Source organism: Thunnus maccoyii, chromosome 11 (assembly GCF_910596095.1).
Source record: "Thunnus maccoyii chromosome 11, fThuMac1.1, whole genome shotgun sequence".
Lineage (NCBI taxonomy): Eukaryota > Metazoa > Chordata > Actinopteri > Scombriformes > Scombridae > Thunnus > Thunnus maccoyii.
In genome coordinates this window covers 31,949,113-31,969,607 of record NC_056543.1, presented here as the reverse complement: position 1 = coordinate 31,969,607, position 20,495 = coordinate 31,949,113, and the positions used below count along the sequence as shown (strand labels likewise).

The following is a 20,495-nucleotide window of genomic DNA, read 5'->3' as shown; positions in this document are numbered from 1 at the left end:
TGCATATTTGTGCTGATGGCAATGGTTTAAGATAATAAGCATGAACATATCTTGAATTAATGTAATGAAGGGCTTCCTTTACTACTTTGTATTCTTCATAAGCAAACATCACCTGGGAGCAGAGCAAAACATGGAGAATCTGAGGCATCATCCTGTTAAGCTCTGCCTTCTAAGTAGCGACAAGTTTCTTCCGCCACCTTTTTCATTTGTCTGAGAGGCTTTAATTGTGAAAATGAAATGAGCCCTAATAGCTAGGTGTGGCATGTCCTGTTGAAGCCTGTTTGCCAAAAATACTTGGTTAACAAGCTCTTGGAGGCCAGCGCTGGAAGAAGTATGCAGAGACTTAGAGAAGATATCATTGCCGTTTGTAAAAAGCATCAAACCTCTCCATCATAAAAACACTGAGTGGATGTAAGTGACTCAATCAATAATTCCTTCAGCATCACTCCCTGCTTCCTTTTTTTGTACTTTTCAGCCTATTAATTCCTCCAGATCCAATTTAACTGCAGGTCTGATATAAACCTGAATCCTCCACAGACACATTGTGAATGTGGGAAGTTTTCTGAGCTTATGGTGTTAACAAGAGATGATGGTCCCCATTACTACCACAATCTTCCTTTATTGCAAATAGTGAAGTGACAATAAGACAACTGAATTGCAGTATGTGCCATGGCCATCAAGCATAAACTTCCATAAATCCACTTAGCAATCACGTAGTAAGACAACCTTTATCAGAGCAGATTTGCCTCATAAACAAATGAAATTCAGCCTTTTTCTTCAGTATCAAAAGTAATCCAGGTGATTGTTTCCATTGTTACAATGCATCCATGGACAGATGATTTGGCCGTCGCTGGGTTTCTACAGTCGACCTTGTGAGAGGCTTTTGACTTTTCGCTCTTGAGGAATTTAATTCCTCAGTGGCAGTAAAACACGTTGCGCAAGCTGTCAGAGACTCTCATATATTCCTAAACACTATTAGCAGTGAATGACACACTATAAATGGACATGAAGAAACTTGCTAGCCTAGCAACAATAAGGCTACAAACAACCCATAATGCAACACTCTGTAAAAGACTCTTTCCGTTTAAAATGAAAGAATATCTGTTGTTGTGAATAATATGTATAATACAACCACTGCTTTTTCAAACGTAGTCCAGGAAAAAATACTGTCACACATTCAGGCCACTATCGTATTTTGCCATCTTTGTCATGTGGCACAGATTTTTTTTTTCATACGTCGCGTTTGTGTCCAGAGATACTACAGAAAAAAAAGACTGAAGAGAGAAAAAAGATCAATCAGGTGCATGTCTGATAAATCATCAATGAATTACTATTAAGAAATACAGACTATAAAATCAGGGCTCAAGTGCAGCTCAGCTGAATTACATGGCAACATTACACTTTCTATTTGCATCACCCAAAGTATGATGGGAATGGTAGTCTCAAAACATCTAAAATCAAAATAAAACAAAGAAAAACCATTTTCGTTCATTTTACACAATCAGTACATGTTTTGACATGACTGAGGCTCAGACTGTCCCATCAGCATGGTTCTTACATCCCTGGAATACAGATACTCTCCACTATACATTCAAATACACATATTTGTGTTGTACTGATATGATAAAATGTGTTCTGAAACATGTATAATACCACTGACGAGGCAAATTGATGACATTTGTCAACCTTCTTGTCTAAATTCACAATCTCTAGCTAAGACATGAAGTGACAATGCCAAAAGCTGTAAAGCCTGTTATTAAAGTTCTCAAAGGGTTAAAAACCAATATTGAAGATAAAAAGGAAAAATCATCTTATCTCAGGGGTTCACACCTTTCAACCGCAACTCATGGACTTCATTAGGGGATGGAGTTTCCTAAGTTGTCATGGTGACACCTGACCCTTGAGAATATTATGTCAAACTACTATTTCCAAGGTCAAGAATGAACTATCAACTATCAGGCTCAAGGCAGGAGATGGCGGCTAACATGAGAGGGAAATTTATGACAGCACAGTGTATGTTGAATGTTCTATTTTTATTATGTTATGAGGTCCAGCTCACTGGTCAGAGCTTTAAGAAGAAGTTTTGTGAAGCTGCACTTTCATCTTTTCCTAGCATGCCTCAGTGGTCGGAAACGTTCTGCTGTAAATTTTTGATGGCGTGTGGTAAAGTATTTAACAGTGAGTGACGTGCTCTGTGAGTCTTGGGCCTGATTTGAAACTAATAATTGCGCCGTAGTGAACGGAGCAGCGTACACTGTTATTACTGCAATTTAAACAGTTTCTACGCACCGCAACAATACACTGAGACTGTGGAGGAATTAAATGCTGTGTTTTTCTTAAATGTCAGCTGATCTGTGTAGACTAGTTATGGGAATGTGTGCGTGTGTGTGCTTTAGTTAAATGCCACAGTTTGTTTCACCAGCTCAGCAATCAGTACGCTGACGCCCTGCAGCTCCCCCCGCTGCATAAATCATCTGCTTGTCAAAAGGAGAAGAAAATTCCTGCAGACATATTTTTCAGAGATAACGTTGATGTGGGATTGAAGCAGGCTGTTCAGACGTGTGTACACACAGAAACACACACAGTCTCCCTCTTTTCACATTAGAAGAAAACGGCAAAACTAAACTCTTGGTACGACCGACCATGAGGTTTTTGATAAATGACTTGTTTCTTCCGTCATCGTGTTTCTGTTTTTCCTCTCAGCTACAAAGCTGACACTCAATCTCTCCACTTCAATCTCCCCTTTATTAGTTTTCTATCCCATCTTCATTTTCCATCTGACTTCCTCCACCTTTCCCATTTGCAGCCTCTACACCTCATCTTAGCTGCACTGTGGCTTTGCAGTTTCATTCCTTTTCCAGTTTTCCTTTAAACCTACTTTCTCGTCTATTTACCTTCTTCATGAACAAACCTCAATCTCAAAACTGACACCTGAGGACGCTGATTGTGGGTTTTGACACTTAACCCACCCATGTGAACTCTCCTCATTCCTCATAAACTGAAACAACTTGCACATTCCCAAACAAGGCTAAATCTCCTGAGAGTGAGCGATCTGTTGTTCAGTCAGTTATTCCAAAAGCAGCAGCTTACCACACCCAGCCGCTGAAGGAGGGGGGGAAGAGGAAGTGAAGAAAAAAAAGAGGAAGGAGGCCATGGATGGCAGTAAAAAAATGTAGATCTGTGTACAAAAATGGCAAAGCAGAAAGCTAATCGCACATAATGGGCCTGGTGGCCTCTCCAGTTTTCAAAGTCCTCCTCCAGAAATAGGATGTTGTTATTATTCTCAGGCTCTATCTGCCACTCTGATCTCACTGCAAATAATTCAAGAGGGCCGGACGTTCTGCTGCAGAGCTGAGTGAGAGCTTTCTGAGTGAGAGAAATGAAAATCCCCTTTTAGCTCCGAGATACAACAAGGTTCTACCTCTGTGGTCTCATGCTTCAAGATTTTATGGAATCTGCAGTCTGTTCACTGTCTGCAACAAGAGGAGCAAGAACAGGGGTTAGGAGGAGGAGGAGGAGGAGGAGGGTTTCCCCTGGTGCTTCTCTTTCTTCACTTGTATGGGAGGAATTCAGACTGCTTGAAAGAAGCTCACAGTGGGATTCAGTCTTATTCACGTCATGTGAGACAGAAAGTAGTGACTCGCTTCTGAGTAAATAAGTCTGCAAGCTGTGCACGTTGGTTTCAGTGTCCATTTTCAGGCTCCGTTTACAAAGTAAATACACACAATAAAGGGCTTTTTTCAGATCATATTACCAGAGAAAAAGACATACAGACAGGATATCAGGTCGATGTCTGAGGCTGTTTCTGGTATCACTTGCATGTGCAGTCCATTGATCAGTCATGTGTTTTATAGATCACTGTAGATACTAATCGTTGCCGTCATCACTTTAAAATATCTTTTACAAGATTTACTCCCAGTGAAAGAAATTCCTGTAGACTGACTTTGAAATGACTTATGAGTTATCCATGAACACTGAGATGGAAGAGATTTGAGTATGATGTAAAAAATTTTTGAAAAAATAAAATTGAGAATTTGTTGCTTTATACTGACAAATGGAGATTCAGCATTTTTACCCTTTGTTGGGTTGAGATGAAAGATTGTACTTTATTTTTGAAAAGTTTTTAGTAATATTGTATATGCTATATTCATGGTGATTTATGTTTCTTTTTACATTTCCGTAATCAATCAGTCCATTGAGTTTTTTTTTTTATGGTGGTTTCTTTACTCAGTAGCTTCTTAATGAGAAAGTGCAGTTAGCAGTTTGTTGCTGGAAAGGCAAATCTATGCTGACAAGAGAATGTGTGCAGTGGGTAAATGTTTAAGCAAGCAAGCAGCAGGCAACATGAACACAATGTGCAGGGAGGACATGAGCAGAGACACAGAGAGAGAGAGAGAGGGAGAGAGAGAGAGAAAGAGAGAGAGAGAGGGAGAGAGAGAGAGAGAGAGAGAGAGATGGGGTTTTTATTTTGGATTTTTAATTTCTCCTTCATATCCACAAAGGTAACTGCAGCAGCTTGAGAGAGACACAGAGAGAATGATAACCTGCTTGCCCAGAATCACCCATTCACAAGTAAGTTTATCACATTACAGAACAGTTCAACATGTCTCTTTCTTGCAGAGAGTAAGATGAGAAGACTAATACTTTCATATCTGTCTGTTAAATATCAAGCTGATAATATGAGGCAACGGTAGGCTGATTTTTTACATTTTGGCCAGAGCCAGGCTAACTGTTTCCCTTTGTTTCCAGTCTTTATGCTAAGCTATGCTAACCAGCTGCTGGCTGTATCTTCATATTTACCATGCACTCGTGATGGTGGGATGGATATTGTCATCTAATTCTCTGGAAGAAAATAAACAAGCATTTACCCAAATTTCCATTACACACATCTTTATTTGTGCACTAAAATGAAATGAATTATTGATTAATAATTCATGATGATAAATATGAATTAATCAAATGAATAATGGATGACTGATGTGTGATGCGGCTGTACCCTGACATGAAATAAAGCACAAATCATCTCCTATTATGTAACAGAATTCACCTGCTAGAGAGAATGTGCTGTTTAAGAGTCTGTGACTGCTTCTATGTGCAGAGGGAGTCTGGGTCCAGGAGGATTATGGGAAGGACAAGGAGGCGCCTGCAGGTCCCCAACTGGAGCTTCTGTTTAGTTTCTGAACAATGAGGCAGGAAACATCTGCAGGCCTGAGATCCATCAGACACAACCTGGATCCTTTCCATCATCCGCTGACAACAACAACAACACAACGTCTTTACAAACCCACAAGACTCACATCAGACACGTGAGACTGTTATGTAACTCTAAGCAGGGCTCCTGACTCCATCCCGGAACCGTCCTGGAGAGAATGTAAACCGTCCCAAAGCAAGACACAATTCTCTTGAGGCCCCAGATCACTAAATCTGCTCCTGCTGATGTTTGAGTGTTTTCTTTGACAATTTACTTTAAAGATTAGAGATGCTGCTTCCACCCAGGACCCCTCCACTATTAATCCCTGACCTGCCCGATTCGTGGATTACCGTGGTGTCCTCAGATATAACTGCAATCTGCGCATCACTACTGTCCACGTACAAGCTTTGTTTGATAAGTGTTTAAGTCTTAGATTAGAACAAAAGAGACCGCAATAACATATTGAAATGCTCTAAATGTACGCTTTAGCTAATATACTCACACACAGCCAGAGTAGCGCTGTGTTTTGTTTAACCAGTGCAACATCCAGCCAGTGATAGTAACTATAGTAACAGCATGAGAAGACGCGCTCCGTTGTCAGTGCTCAGTTCAGTTTATCATTTACTAAGCGATAGTTTAAAATCCCTTTATCATCCGAGGTAAATCTCTGTTCATCCCAGACATATTTTCTACCGTCTCCAGGACGACTGAACTCTAGATGGATTCTTACATGATGATAGCTTTATTCATACAGGTATTACCTGGGAACATCCAGAACAAATAACTGAATGGAACTATTCCAGAAAAAAAGTCATATTTATTATCAATTTGAGTCTGCTTCAATTTTGTTTCTATTGTTTGCCTTAAGTTTGCCTCACAAAATTGTACATAATGAGACATTTTGTAATTGCTCACCTTGAAGACCACACCAGCATGTTAAACACTGTCATTTTAAATCTATTCATCTCAACTTTAGTGAGATAAATATCAGGCAAGTCTTTACACTGTTGTTCGCCTCCTCTGTCAGAGTAAAATCGGCTCCACAAAAGATAAATGATTTACAATTATGGGAAGAGAGTTGATGGTACAAAACAGGTCTTTAGCTCAGAGAGCCTTTTTTCTCCTCTTCAATAAAACTTCTTGTTGAATGAAATGCTGTATAATCCTGAGAACAAAATGCCAGGGTGGAGTAAACAGCCAAGTACAGAGAAAGTAGAAAGAAGCTGAGGGAGCTATTGTGACTAACTCACACTAACTATGTTCCTGGCTGGTTAGCGTGTTAGCGCTTTGAGTGGTCTTTGCGTCACAAAGCTTTTAGAAACACATATTTTACCAAGACATGCAGATACATTTTGCTGTCACTGTTGTGACTAGGCTTAAAAACTTTCTCATGCAAATATGCTGGGCTGCAACATCCTCTCTAATTAACTGCAATGTGTGGTCACTTTTGGAGAAATCTACTGGAAGTCTATCTTCTAACCAGCAGTTAAGTGATCATTCTGCCCAGTTTCTGGCTGAACGGTTAACTTAGACCTCACATCCAGAAATTTGTAGGAAAACTACAAGTCAAAGTGTTAATAATTGTAAAACATCACCCAAAATAAAATTACAGACCCTATCTTCCAAGAAGAACTAAAGCAAAAGCAAAGAAAAACATTAATAGATGTAACTGTTGTGGTAGAAAAAAAAATCTAAAAGCCCGACCATGCAGTATAATGACATGTCAGTGCAAATTTGATGCTAAAATCTGATTAGATATTTGAGATTGGAGGTGCACTCTGTTCCCTTCTGCTCAGCACCTTCCAGCAGATTTGTTTGGCTGGGAGGAGAATCAACCCATCAGGTAGTTGGCACGCCGATGAACGATGATAAATCTCAACCTGCACTCCTGAGGTGCTCCTCATTTTGCCAGAGTTTAAACTGAGGCCTTGGGCTTCTTATTGCTTGCTTCTAAAGACAAACTCTGAGATCAACCATTAGAACATACTATATGCACTGGTATACTGTATGTTACATTATGAAGAGGTAATTATCATTTGTAGATATAACTACTAATCACCTGAAGCTAAGAACACAGAATGTAGTTAAATGCTAAAATGTAGCACTCTCTCTTACTTTCATAATTAATAATAAATACTGTTGTTGCTACTACTACTACTGCTGGAAAGTAATCAGGAAATGTTAAGGCAATCTGCCCATTTGAACATGACAGTAGGTGTGGGGAGCATGGTGAAGGCTGTGAAAATGCATCGGTGCTACAGCAAAGCATGGAGAAGGTTGTTGAAAGGGCTGTTACTTTAATGTTACTGAACATTAAAGTGGCTATGATCATTTTTTTTAAAACAATCACATGACTATGTGTATGTGAAAGGTGTTGCTTGTGGTGTTGAACCTGCAGAGAATTATCACTTGACTTTGCATTTCCACACACACTTCTTCAGAACCTTTCACAATCTTTCAACTTATTGTTTTGGTTTTCTGACCCCTAACTTGTTTTGTTTCACTCTCACAGCTCTCTTCAGCATCATTTTTGGCATCAGCAGGCAGCTGTTTTCAGTGAAAAAGCTAAAAAAAAAAACACTACCTGTGCAGCACCAAACAGCAGAAAGATGTTATTCTCTGGAGCTGAAACAGAACTAGAAGGACTTCATGAGGTGGACAGAAACACGACCAAATAAATACTAATGTTGCTCTGCATCTGCCAGATGTTTAAATCAGTGACTGTTTGCTCACAAGTTCACCATATCAACTTAAAAAGTGATATGTTGGTGTTATATTAGCAGCTTTCAATTTCCGTTGCCTCCTAGTGGCAAAAAAAAAATCAATTATTTACGGTTTTATGGTGTGTTCACATAGAACGCAAAGAGAATTGTTCCACAACAAGAAAAGTCAATGCGAATTCACGTTTATTCACGACAGGTGAATGATGTGAATTACATTGAAATTGTATTCGTACAAGTTGAAAATGTTCAACTTGAAGGTCAGAGGGTCATCAAAGTTTTTAGAATTCATACTCTGAGTACAATGAATATCTACACCTACTTGGTTGAAAATACAGCTATAAATTTTCAAGATACCTAAAAATGTTGTTGAAGGGAAATTTTTGTGCTGATGGTGGCGCTGTAGAAATTTTATGGTTGTAAGGCCAGTAGCTTGAAATATTTTGTAGATGTTGAGATGTTTGCTCCGCACCAAAGAGTAACACTGATGGACAGATGGAGCAATGGTCTCATTTCTAAACTTTATCAATCCTTGGTCCTCCTGCTTTGTTACAGTGGTTTATATTACAAGGCTTTAGACATTATTTGGATCACAATACTTTTGAACAAAGTTTATTTTGTATGTGTACAGAGCCTGCAAATGTAAAAACTCATAGTTCCCCTCATATATTTTTTCTCTGGCTCATAGGACCCATCTGTGGCCATTATTAAGTTAGTCAACATCTGTACATTCTTAATGTTATCATATCTAAATATACAGGCGACACTGACTCATCTGAGAAGCAGTTAAATGAATAACTTAGGACAAGACAATAAAAAAATCTATATTTGTAACAATACACTGTATATGTGTATATGCACTGCTAATGATCCCTTTCTTCATGAACAATCAAAGCAGAAAAGTACAGATTCAGATGTTGGAGCACAAAAGGAGCTCTTTGGTGCAACCACAGTGCTTTTGATTTGGTTGTGTTTCTTCTAAAAATAGACTTCTGCCCATGTCAAAATGACACACCGGCAAAACATAAGAGATTGTTTCCTCTGAAATAGAAAATAGTTCATTTGCAAGAAGAGAGGAAGAAGAGGATTTCATCTGACAATCAGCTACTCCGAGGCCCACACATAGACCAAAATCCACTTTTCAAGGGACAAAAAACAAACATTGGATGTTTGCAAATGGCACAAACAGCATATTTGTGTCGGTTAAACAAAGAGCCTTCATAATTTCAAATTTGCTGGATTGCTGCGTGCTTTGATTGTCCCCACAGTAACCAGTAATTTAGGTGTAATCGTGACAGAAGAAACAGAAAACACAGTGCCGACCTATATTCAGAAATGGATTGCAAAGTACCGACTCCCCCAAAAGGGCATATTTTCAGTCACCACCTTTTATTATGTTCTTTTCCATACTGCAGTTTCTCTGTCTATAAATGGTTCTAACTAGTGTTTACCACCCTGCGTAAATTACAGTGTTTCTGCTCCGTGTTACTTCAGCTGTATGACCTCTGACAGAGACTCTCAGTTGAATATTATACTGACAGAGAAACAAAGTGTCGAAACAGAATAAAGGCACAAGGGAAGCTTAACGTCACTCCCCCTAAAGGTTGTAGTATTTCAAACAGGCACAGACACATAAAATAAAAACTGGAAAACTGAAAATACAAGGTTTTATGGAGTATTGGGCAATAAGCACAAGTCAGATTAAATATAATATGAGTGTTCAGTGTGTTTAAGCATCTCAGGATGAGAATCATTACCACCTGAGGCAACACAGGAAATCCACATTTCCATGACAGGAGATGCACTATGAAGTATCAGATAGAGTTGGTTTTCACATTTACAGCTCAGCATTTTGTCTATGAAGAAAAGCTGAATATACTGAAAAGAGAAAAGCATGAGGCTTGAAAAGGTCTCTTCGTCTACTGCGGACAAATCTGTTCTCTTTAGAGGAAAGGCAAAAGTAAGTCCCAACTACCCATCTGATAAACCAATTACAGCTAAATGTTTTTAGGAAAAGGCTCAGTTCTGTGTTTTGCTCTGTAAGAGCAAAAAGATTGTGCTGTGAGTTTACTGATGATCTATACATGACAGTCACCTGTGGCTCTGTTTTTAAGGCATTTATTCACAGTACATAATATTCGTGCACTAAATCTGCCTTTTAAAATTACTTTATACTGTAAATACAAGACTAAGGGTCTGTTTCATTAAGCTGTTTTACTGTGTTGTTTTGTCCCCAAGGGCTTTGATTCATATGCACATAAAGACAGAAAATTATTAGAGCAGCCTGAGCAATCAATTGGATTTATAAGATCAGCATACTGTATACACGCTGCACACTAACTCTTAAACTCAAGCAACAAACACTTGTATGGGAATAAAGTATTCTGCTGCTCTCCACTGCTCCTCGGGTCTCGACTACACTTTGATGCCTACACAGCAGTTATCGACTGCTCTCCCAGCAGAATTAGCAGACTGGACCAAAGCCTAAAACCTAAAGCAGCTGTGTGCAGATAACAAGAGAAAGGCACAACTGTGTTCCAAAAGAGAATTCTCCTACCGGGAGGATCAAGACAGAAACACAGTCATTTAATTGCACATATGAAGGACAAACAGACGAACAACTGAGACTCTGAACAGGGAAGGAAAATTTGCATTTTTTCAAATCAATGACTTGGAGAAAATGCTAAGTCACTGCAACAGAGGAGGATGCCAAGGCTGTAACTTACTGTCAGGAGTTCTTTCTGGAAAGACTTCCGCTCTTTGCTCTCTGCATTGTTGCAGTCCTCCTTCAGCTTCTCCAGCACTGATGCAACCCTCTCAGGTTCACTGTCGAGCTCTGCGCGGCAGAAATGCGTCAAGGGCAGGTTGACATATCCGAGGGCGTCAGCGAATGCTCGCCAGTTGCCGATGTTCTCCATCAGTATAGTTCTTACAGAGGCGTAGATGTATGTGAGGAACTTGCAGGGCTTCAGTATCTGCTCCAGTAATAATGAAGTTGTAAGGTCAGGCCCACTGAAGTAAATGGGCTTAACTTTGCCAACCACTAGCACATTCTTGGCATGGACAAGTCCCATTTTGCCCTGATAATATCCAATGTACCATTCTTTCGTCCACAACTGGCCCTTCAGCTTGATCTTCTCTTCACTCAACAGAGCAACAAAATCTCCTTTTTTGTACTCCAGCAAGTACTGATTTTTTGTTTGTCGGATGACAGTTTTGATTAGTTTTCCAAACTTCAGGTTATTAATTCTCCTGTCTTGGAAAACAGGGTACTTGGTGGCAATGGCAAGAGGAGACAAGACGATCTTGCCCACTTCCTTCTTCTTCAGGAAGCGCCGCTGCACTGATGTTTTTGGGCCTGCTTTGGGTGGTGGTGTTGGTGTCTGGACACAAAATTGGGCCAGTATTACATCTTGGTCATCTTTGACTTGGATTCTTAAGGTAAAATCAGAAACCTCTTCAGTGTTGCGTGAGGCAATCATGTAGACAAGCCTACTCACTTTGCCTAGTTTGATCTGGAAGCCCCGGACCACTCTGGCCTGCTCACTAGCCTTTACTTCATAGTTGGCCATGTTGGAGTAAACCCCAACACGGAGGTCCTGCGGTCTGGACAATACAAACTGGTGTTTGCCCCAGAGCTGCAGCGCTACTGGTGGTGCAGACTGTGCCTGCTTGCCTACCTCACTCACCAATAGTGTCTTTGGGGCACAATCATGGCCAAACATAGCCACGACTGTTTTGAAAGATGGGTGAATGTGTTTGGGACCATATACTCCAAGGGTGATCTTTTTAACCACATGCTCCCAAACTGTGGAGTCTGGAGATATGGACTGGGACTGAGCCACAACGCACACATACATGCACGGTTCCAGGTTATCCAGGCACACCTGGACCGTGTCCCCATACATGTACGCCTGAGGAATAGGGGTATAAGGTCCCTCTTTACAATCACTCCTGACACACAATACTTCAGTGGTCTGCCTGCTCTCCATTTTCACCACAACAGATACTTTCATCTCCAGGGTAATGGTAGTTTTGGTCTCCATGTTGCTGAGTTTGATCTCCACCACAGGGCTGACGGTTGTGCAGCGGTCGTTGTTCAGCTCTAGCGGTGGGTCTAGCAGAGCTTTGATTGAGATCTGCTGGGTGTCCCCTGGAGCTACATGGCCCTCGGGTATGTGGATGCTGATGTTGGTGTCTGGAAGCTGGACAGCCCCTCCTGAGCTGTCCAACCGACAGACGATGTTGGTCTCCACCGGTTGTGTTTGGCCCCAGCCTGGGTTCTGACCCAGTGAGTCCAAGTCATGGCAGGACCTGGCAAGCTTGCGGTGGGTGAGCCATGCAGTCCGGAAATCCTCCCTGCTCTGGAACTGCTCTGGCGCCGGTGCTTTAAGGCCACCAAAGAAACCAGTGGAGGCCTGAGGGGTGTCGGACTGAGCCTGCAGGATGGACAGCTCAGACAGACTGTAGGACCTTTTGCTTCTAAAAAACGGGTTGTCCCTGCGCAGCGTTTGGCCCACCCCTACAGTGGGACTAAGAGGGTTCAGGTTAAAAATGCCACTGCCAAAACCATTGATGTCGGCAGTGCTGCTGGTGGAGTTGGGCGCTGATGGAGTGAGGGTGTCAAACAGAAGGAGGTCAACTGATTTCTCATTACTGTTCTGATCAAGTGAGCTCTGAGGACCCCCATTTAGAAAAGGGTTTGTAGAGGTATGGGTTGTTGTAAAAGGATTTCCATTTTGGAAAGTGGTTGGTTTCAGAATCACCCCTGCCCACTCTCCTAGAAGGTCCATTTCTTTGGCTGCCTCCTCATTACAGTCTCCCACAGTGTCAATCATCCCGCTGTCACTGAAGGATGAGTCTCTATAGTTGATGGGCTGCACATAAGCTGCAGGAATGTAACCCATCTCTGTGTTGTTGTGGGCGTACCACCACTCTCCTCCTGATGAGTCCAGAACGTAGAGGCGGTCCCCTTTAGAGAACTTCAAGGTAGTGAAGCTGGATGGGCAGTAGTCCTTAATGGCAACGACTTCCCTGGCAGTGCCGAAGGAGGCAGTAGCATCCAGTCGTAAGGCACTGGGAGAAGGCACTGGAAAAAAAGAACAATGTCAGGTTTTTTGATTTTTCTATGTGTATAAATGTATGGATTCTAGCAGTTTTCAAAATAGTCTGGTGTCATTAAATAGGTGCAGTCTTTGTGTTGTGTGTTTTCTTGCAAAAATATGAAAGGACTAAAACATGATTGAAACATATATGTCTAAGGCCTACATGTAAAGTTAATGCAAAGTTAAAAAGTTAATAAGAATAACAAACGAACTGCACCACTTGCACGGACGTCATCATTATGCATCTTTAAATACAGTCTATCCCATTCTTTTCATTGCCCAGTTCGTATGTCATTAAAACCCCCGGCGGTGATTGTTTTTGCCTGCATTCTTTAGTTTAAGCAGCTGACCTTTGACATCAGTGAGAGTGGCTTCTGACACTCCTTCGCTGAGATCGATGAGCGTCCCCTCAGATTTGCAGCGAGGGAGAGAAGTGTTGTTGTTGGTTGTGGCTCTGATTCGATGGGCGGCCATGGTTGGACCCGTCACTGTCCAGCAACCTGTGTGTTCAGGCTACGCTAATGGGTTTTCTTTAGCTGGTGGCAAAGTCGGATGTCAACAGCCTCCCATGATCTGAAAGACACAAAAATATTCAATAACATAACATTTAATCAATCTCTTTTTTTGCATGTCATTTATTATTTAAGATACAGTGTGTGAAACAACATCGTCAAACATCCAGAGCCCCAATCTTCTCGCCCTTTGAAATGTATCTTGTTGATGTTGATCATGCTCTGAACTCACTGTGCTGTAACTCACTTTAAATTTGGAATGTTTTTCAGTTTTTTGCTTCTAAGCTTCCAACTTGCTACAAATCAGCATAAACTAAGCAATAAATGTTGTTATAAAAAGGATGTGCATAAATACGCATGTGTTTAAAGGCTTCTAAATAGCTTCCTCTCTGGAGTTTGGATCTTCATGTACAGAATCAGACCAACACGAGAGGTAGAAAATCTTCATCAACAGAATAACAAATTATTTCACCCTGAGTTTTGCTCTCTGGCTCATAAATGTCTGATTAATGTTCATACAGTAGATATCAGTTTATTTATTCATACCAATTATTATTGATACAATGCTAGTGATGATTTCTGGGATCATTACAACACTGCTGAACAAGTCTGCGGTTCATTTCATTACTTTTTAAATTTGAAAAGTAGTCGTTTTTAAGCGTAATAAGAAAAACTGCCTGCAGCACACATGTCACATATGAAGTGAGTCAAAAATCATATATTAATTTTATAGGTAAGATATTTTGAAAATGCACTAAAACATGTCATTGCTAAGTTTCTGATACAGCATTGTATATCTACCATTAAATAGTAATACTACTGTTTACTTAAAATCAATACAACAACAAAACACACACTTGCTATTTACTTCCTTAAATGGAAAATAAAGACCTAAACCTTTAAAAACAGCTGACAAATATATAGTTTGATTTTCAAAAAAGACTAAATCATTTTGTAAGACAGCTGGGCACTGTGCTTTTTCTCAAACATTACTCAAACAGGAGGAAATAATGCATTTGTTTGGGACTATTTTCAGTGGCGGATTAATACACATTTGGTGCAGCAGTGAGTATTTCCAGCAGCAGGATGTTTAACCCCTTTTCCTGTCAACAGTTTTCACAGGAGCTATTTTTTCTATAGAAAGTAGTAGATTGCAGTGTGTGTTTGGTGGATTTTCCAGACTAACAGGGACACTGTTTCTATTCATTTGTAATGTATTTTTTACAATGCTGTAAGCACCACAAACTAATCTCCATTCATCAACATTGTTTTAGGATGAAGACAGAAATATCACAACCTGAACAAACCAAACCAAAACTACCAGCATGGATAGATATCACTAGAAGTAAGTGAAAAAAATATGACACACACACACACACACACACACACATTCTGTTTGTCTGATTGCAGCTGTGAATTTCATTAATTCAAGCTTTGCCTCGAGGAGAAAGGAGACACCCGAAACAACACACTTATCTTTACTTCTCATACATGACTCAAACTCTATACTGTAACCAACTGCAGACGAATATTCAGACCACTGTCGGCAGTGTAAATATGATGGAAACAAAAAAAAAAAGGAGTAAAAAAACTACAAGCTGCAGATGTGGGTCAGTGGAACACAGTGGTTTGAGAGACACCAGGCTTTTTACTTGAATCCATAATTGATAACAGTGTCAGCTCAGGGACGACACACTGCACAGAGAGGATGAGGCTGATGATGGTTTACTACTGGTACACTGCTACAGCACACATTCAGCTGGGCAAGTTCTGTGACAACACTGCCAACAAAAGGCCACAACTGCTCCACTCAGTTAAGATGATGTTATATTGATGCAGATATTAGGATTTCACCTGACTCACCGAGCTTAAACAAACGTCTTTCAGTGAAGAGTTTTGATCTCCTGGTTCCAGTTGACAAAGTTGGACAAATACAGAAACCTTTAGTTACATAATACACTGCTGATGGATTTAACGTTATGTATTTTGTTGATTTTATTTGTTGCAGTCTCAAGCACTCCGAGTGTCAAATGTGAAGCGAATAATGAATATTGTGACCTTGTGTTTGTGACCTCTCTTGTCAGGAGAGATTATTGTTCTTGTTGGTATGTACTCTGTATCTGCTCTTACTTCTCATGTGGGCATCATTTAAGACCTCAGAATCACACATCACTAGTGGAGCAGATAAACTCCTATATGGAAGGTATGGTGGATTTTATGACTAAAGCATGAAACTTTCTCCAGTGTTTCTATAAACCCTGAAGTTTATTTTAAGATGTGGAGGCATTTCAGATTTGACTTCTGGGAGAGGGCGAACAAATTTTAGGCTGTCAATTTGTTTTCACTTTTTTTGCAGGCATAAAGGCGGTATACATCAATTGTGTTTTATTTTTATGCTCTTATTACACATAGATTGCACAGAACTGCTGTAAACTCTGTTTTAATGAAGTAACCTTTACACCTGTATATATTTAACATACATATTTAACACATATATTTGTAGGGTCAGATTGGTGCTCTAAGCAGAAGTTTGTTACAGGGCCATGGCTGAGGCAGCTGGCAGCAATTAAGCATCTTTATTAGAACAAAAATGCAGTTTTGGCAAAGATATACATTATTGTAATGCAGAGTGATGGGGCAAAAACTGGAAACTGGAAACTTTCACTGAGTTTAGTTTAAATTAGGCTAGCTGATAACAATATTGTCTTTTTGGTGGGATTGTATCATGATGATATGATCTTATCATGACATCACAGCACAAAGTTATATTGTACAAATAAATCTGAGCAAATTGTAATATGGTGGAAGAGGAGGAGATGGCAGAGACACTGGTGTGTGTCTGTTTAAATAGGAGTTTAGCCGACTTCGCTGCATTCAAGTGCCTGTTCACTGATACTGAATTATAATTTTGATATAACCTGTAGGGTCAGCTACTTTATATCAACCTACACACGCACATGCATAGTGCCTAAGCCTCATTAGATTGTGGACAGAACAAGACCACATCATTGGCAAATATATTCATTTGTGATCTCAGTACAAACTTGCAGTGCTGTAAGTGTTTCAAAGGCTGCACTTTTATGTTATGTGTCTCAGCCTCATTATTCTTACATAATTAAATATACTTATGGTTTGTTTTACTTCATTCATAACAAAATGAGTGTGCTCCCTGCCAGTAAATGATTATCAGCTAAGATTATCAACCTTTTATTAGGTCAGTATAGTACGTTTATTAACAGTATTTAACAGTATTTAAATAGCTCTCATAAAAAAAGCCATGTAAAAATCTGAAAGCTCATTTATGCAGGATTTTCCACAGCAGAGGTGGTCCACCTCGCCTGAAATGAAGATCACGTCCACTGACATAGAAAAATAATACATTTTTATCAAGCAAAGCATTAACCTTCAATGAAAACTTTACAAACTAAATTGATCATGATCAATTGATCTTAGTGACTCACCACCTCAGCTAAACAACTTCCTGGGAGAAAACACTCAAAATCCATTATCAGTCGGGCTTTTACACTGTAAATTGTGTAAGAACTGCCCCAAAATATGAGTTAACCAAGGCCGCGACTAACCAAAATATTCTTGATCAGTTAATCCAACCATTATGTCTCACATTCATTTTGTCTGTAAAATTTCATAAAAAGTGGAATACATGGTCTTATACCAACGTACATGTATGAAATGCTGTTACTGCATGAACAAGATATGCTTAGTTGTTTCAAAGTGCAGGACAAAAGTTTTTGGTAAAGCAAATTTTCAGTGTTTATGCTCAGAGCCGTTGGAGCAGCCTGATGAGGATCTGAGAGGAGCTTTGTATGCACTAGCCTGTGTAAAAGGTGCTATACGAATAGTATGAATTAGCTATCAGCAACTTTGATATCAGTATCACATTCAATAATCCATGCTCGTTAGAACCGTTAGTGTGCTCTGCCTCGTCAGCAGTATGACGTCTGGATCTCATCTCTCTGAAGCAGGGGGAGGGAGGGTGAGGTGAGGTCAAATGTAAAGTCTGGGTGGTCTGCAGCAGCAGCAGCTATCTAAACCTCAGCATGACCACCCTGCACTGTCTTACTCCCATCACCACAGAACAATGGTGGGTGGGGACTGCTGGCATGTAAATCTGAGAAAGAAGAACAACAAAACTCTGTCATGTAAATCGGCACATGTTGCCTGGTAATAAGGCACTTGGAGAGGCTACAATGAGGCTCAGCCAGCTGCTCTGCTGACGGCATGTCAAAAACTCTCCCTTTGGACTTCTCTAATAACATTTCTGTAGAGTTAAGCTGCTCAGCATTTAGCACAGACTTTCATACTGTGTGGAAATCACACTTAGCACTGCCTCATGTGTCTCCTCAGAGGATGGTGTCAAGAAAGGAAAGTTACTTGGCTCTACTGCCCGTACTTTCTTCAGAGCCTCAACAACATAAAGGAAAGATCTAGCGGCTGATTCATTATTTATTTAGCTAATGTTCAGTCTCAGAAATGTGTCTTATAAATGGCTTTGAGGATGTTGAGGTGGAACTTCACATTTGGAAGCACTTAAAAGTTCAGAAGTAATCAGAAACCATCACAGAAATCCCATCAGTCTGTTTTTGATGTTTAAAGTACGTGCAGACCTGCAGCCAGTCTCATGAAGGAGGTTCAGCTTAATCAGGCTCTCTCCGGTGTTGGACTTAACTAAATCTATGCAGAGTTAAGTACTTCAGATAGAGGAAATGTGTAGATAAATATGATGAGATAAATTTGTGACCAGAGTATTTCGTGAACAAAGCCAACTATTAGAGTGAGGAGGCTGGTCACTGGTCATTACAGGGGCACAGTGTTGGATTGTCTACCAGTTTGTAAAGATGTTAACCTGTTAATCAGACTGAACTAATATCCTCTTTTGCATGGAAGCCTATGTTCTCCATAACGATCAGCTTTTCCTTTCTTAAGCCATGCTACCAACTCTAGGGATGGCACTGTTGGTCTGTCAGTCACTCCACCACTTTGGTCCAGAATGAAATGTCTAAAAATAATTGGATGGATTGCCATGAAATTTTGTTCACGGTTCCCATGATGAACATTATGAATCCTACTGACTTTGGTGTCCTGACCTTTACTCTAGAGCCACCATGAGGTTGACATTTGTAATTTTAAAATGTCTTGACAACTATCTGATGGATTGCCATGATATTCTGGACAGTGTTTCCCACAGAATTAGATTCTATCTGTGGCGGTGGCTGAACGGTGGAAAGAGGCATACCTGCACTTTCTTAAATTCATTACTAAATAATACCATGCTCCACTGCAAATAGCATGCAGCTATGTACAGCGTGCTAACCTTGACAACCCAGCTGTATTTTGACAGTGTTGTGTCAAGAACATAGACAGATCAGATAGAGTTATCTTGAATGCATCAATTTTGGACAAATTTGTGCATGTGTTCATGATACTAACCATTCATGAACTTTAGTTTGATTGTATTAAGGAATTTGGCCTGCCGTCTTCTCTGCGGGGAAAAGCCAACAACAATTCTTCCTCCCGCGCATGACCATGTTTTGATTCAGAGAGTGCATAGAGAGAAGAGGCTATTCACAGACAGTTGGTTATCAATGTGTTTGTGTGTGTGTGTGTGTGTGTGAGAGAGAGGGAGAGAGGGAGAGAGAGAGAGAGTTAGCGAATCAATGTCTTGCGTCTTAAATAGTGAAAAAATTAGAAAATCAAAATGTAGCGGTCAATGATGATATTGTGGCAGGCTGCCAGAAATAAATAAATGTATGGGAAACTTTGGTGTAATAACTTTAGTGATCCTCTGACTTTCATCTTGTGCCAGTATGTCAATTTAAAATTGTCCGATACTTTGGTTCATGATCAAATACCTGTGAAACACTCCTATCAGCCTCTGACATACTTTGTTTAGTGCTAATTAGCAAATGTTAGCATGCTAATATGCTAAACTAAGAGGGTGAACAAGGTAAACAAGCATTGTCATTGTGAGTCATTGTGAGCATATTAGCATCTTCATGTTAGCATTTAGCACACAGCCTCGCACAGCTGGTAGCATGGTTGTAGCTTATTTCATTTAGAAGTGAATACATAAGCTAATCTATAGGAATGACCATACCTGTGATGACATGGTCCAAAAATGACTAAACAATCGTTTGAGTTCTCTTTGCAATCTGACTTCAAACTTCTAAGTGTCTGCAGCAGGAGTAGGAGGGGATAGGCTCTGTGGCGTCAACTGCTGCTTCAGACTGATAGGATTCTCCCAACGCAAACCAAATATAAAATTATAATCATTTTTGCTCCTCTCCAACCTCTGATCTCATTTCCTGTCTGGGCCATGAGATGGTCACTGTCAGCGGGCATCAGAAGTGGTAGCGTGTTGACCCTGCTGAGGCACCATAAGCCAATTTCCACACTTCAATTCTCTGCAGTTGCCATGGAAGAACAGCTCGTCTTAAAAAAAAATCACTCAGCCTTCCCTTCACGGTGCCTGCAGAGGAAGTCCTCTATGAAGTCGTCATCCATGCCACTCCTTTTATTCAGCAGTTCACTTCCTGCGGGGGTGGATGTTCCTCAGGAAAACGCTGGTGCCAAATAGTTTTTTATTACAGATTTGCAGTGAAAACACAAAGCATCTCTGACTGGGAACATGAGGTGCTCACCATCATGTAAGAAAACAAAGAAAGCTACATCAACACGTTAAAAGGTTCATTTTAGGTGTAGACATCATGAGATCTCATTATGGGTCTTGGTTCTAAAATGTATCTTTAGGTTTTCTGCTTTCTCTTTAAATGTGTCTGCAACACTGTAAACAGATCTGAAGGTTATAAAAACCTAAAAACACCTAAAACAACAACTTATTTCGTTGCAACATGCAATAAATGTTTTTTGTGCTGACTGTCAAAAAGTTAAGGAGAGCTAATGGAACAGCTGTCCACTTATTCAGCCACTCATATAACTGGCTCTTTGG

The 20,495-nt window shown here is 40.2% G+C and overlaps 1 protein-coding gene across 1 annotated transcript in view; it reads right to left on the bottom strand.

Annotated features, from left to right (window-relative positions):
• Positions 1–20,495, bottom strand: part of LOC121906971 (SH3 domain-binding protein 4) — a 41,122-nt gene that overhangs the window by 4,908 nt on the left and 15,719 nt on the right. The window contains exons 2-3 of the mRNA XM_042426242.1: positions 13,367–13,589; positions 10,638–13,000 (exon numbers count right to left, since the gene is read on the bottom strand). Coding sequence (XP_042282176.1) covers positions 10,638–13,000; positions 13,367–13,490 — 2,487 coding nt within the window. The 5' untranslated portion in view covers positions 13,491–13,589. The remainder of the gene's footprint in view (positions 1–10,637; positions 13,001–13,366; positions 13,590–20,495) is intronic.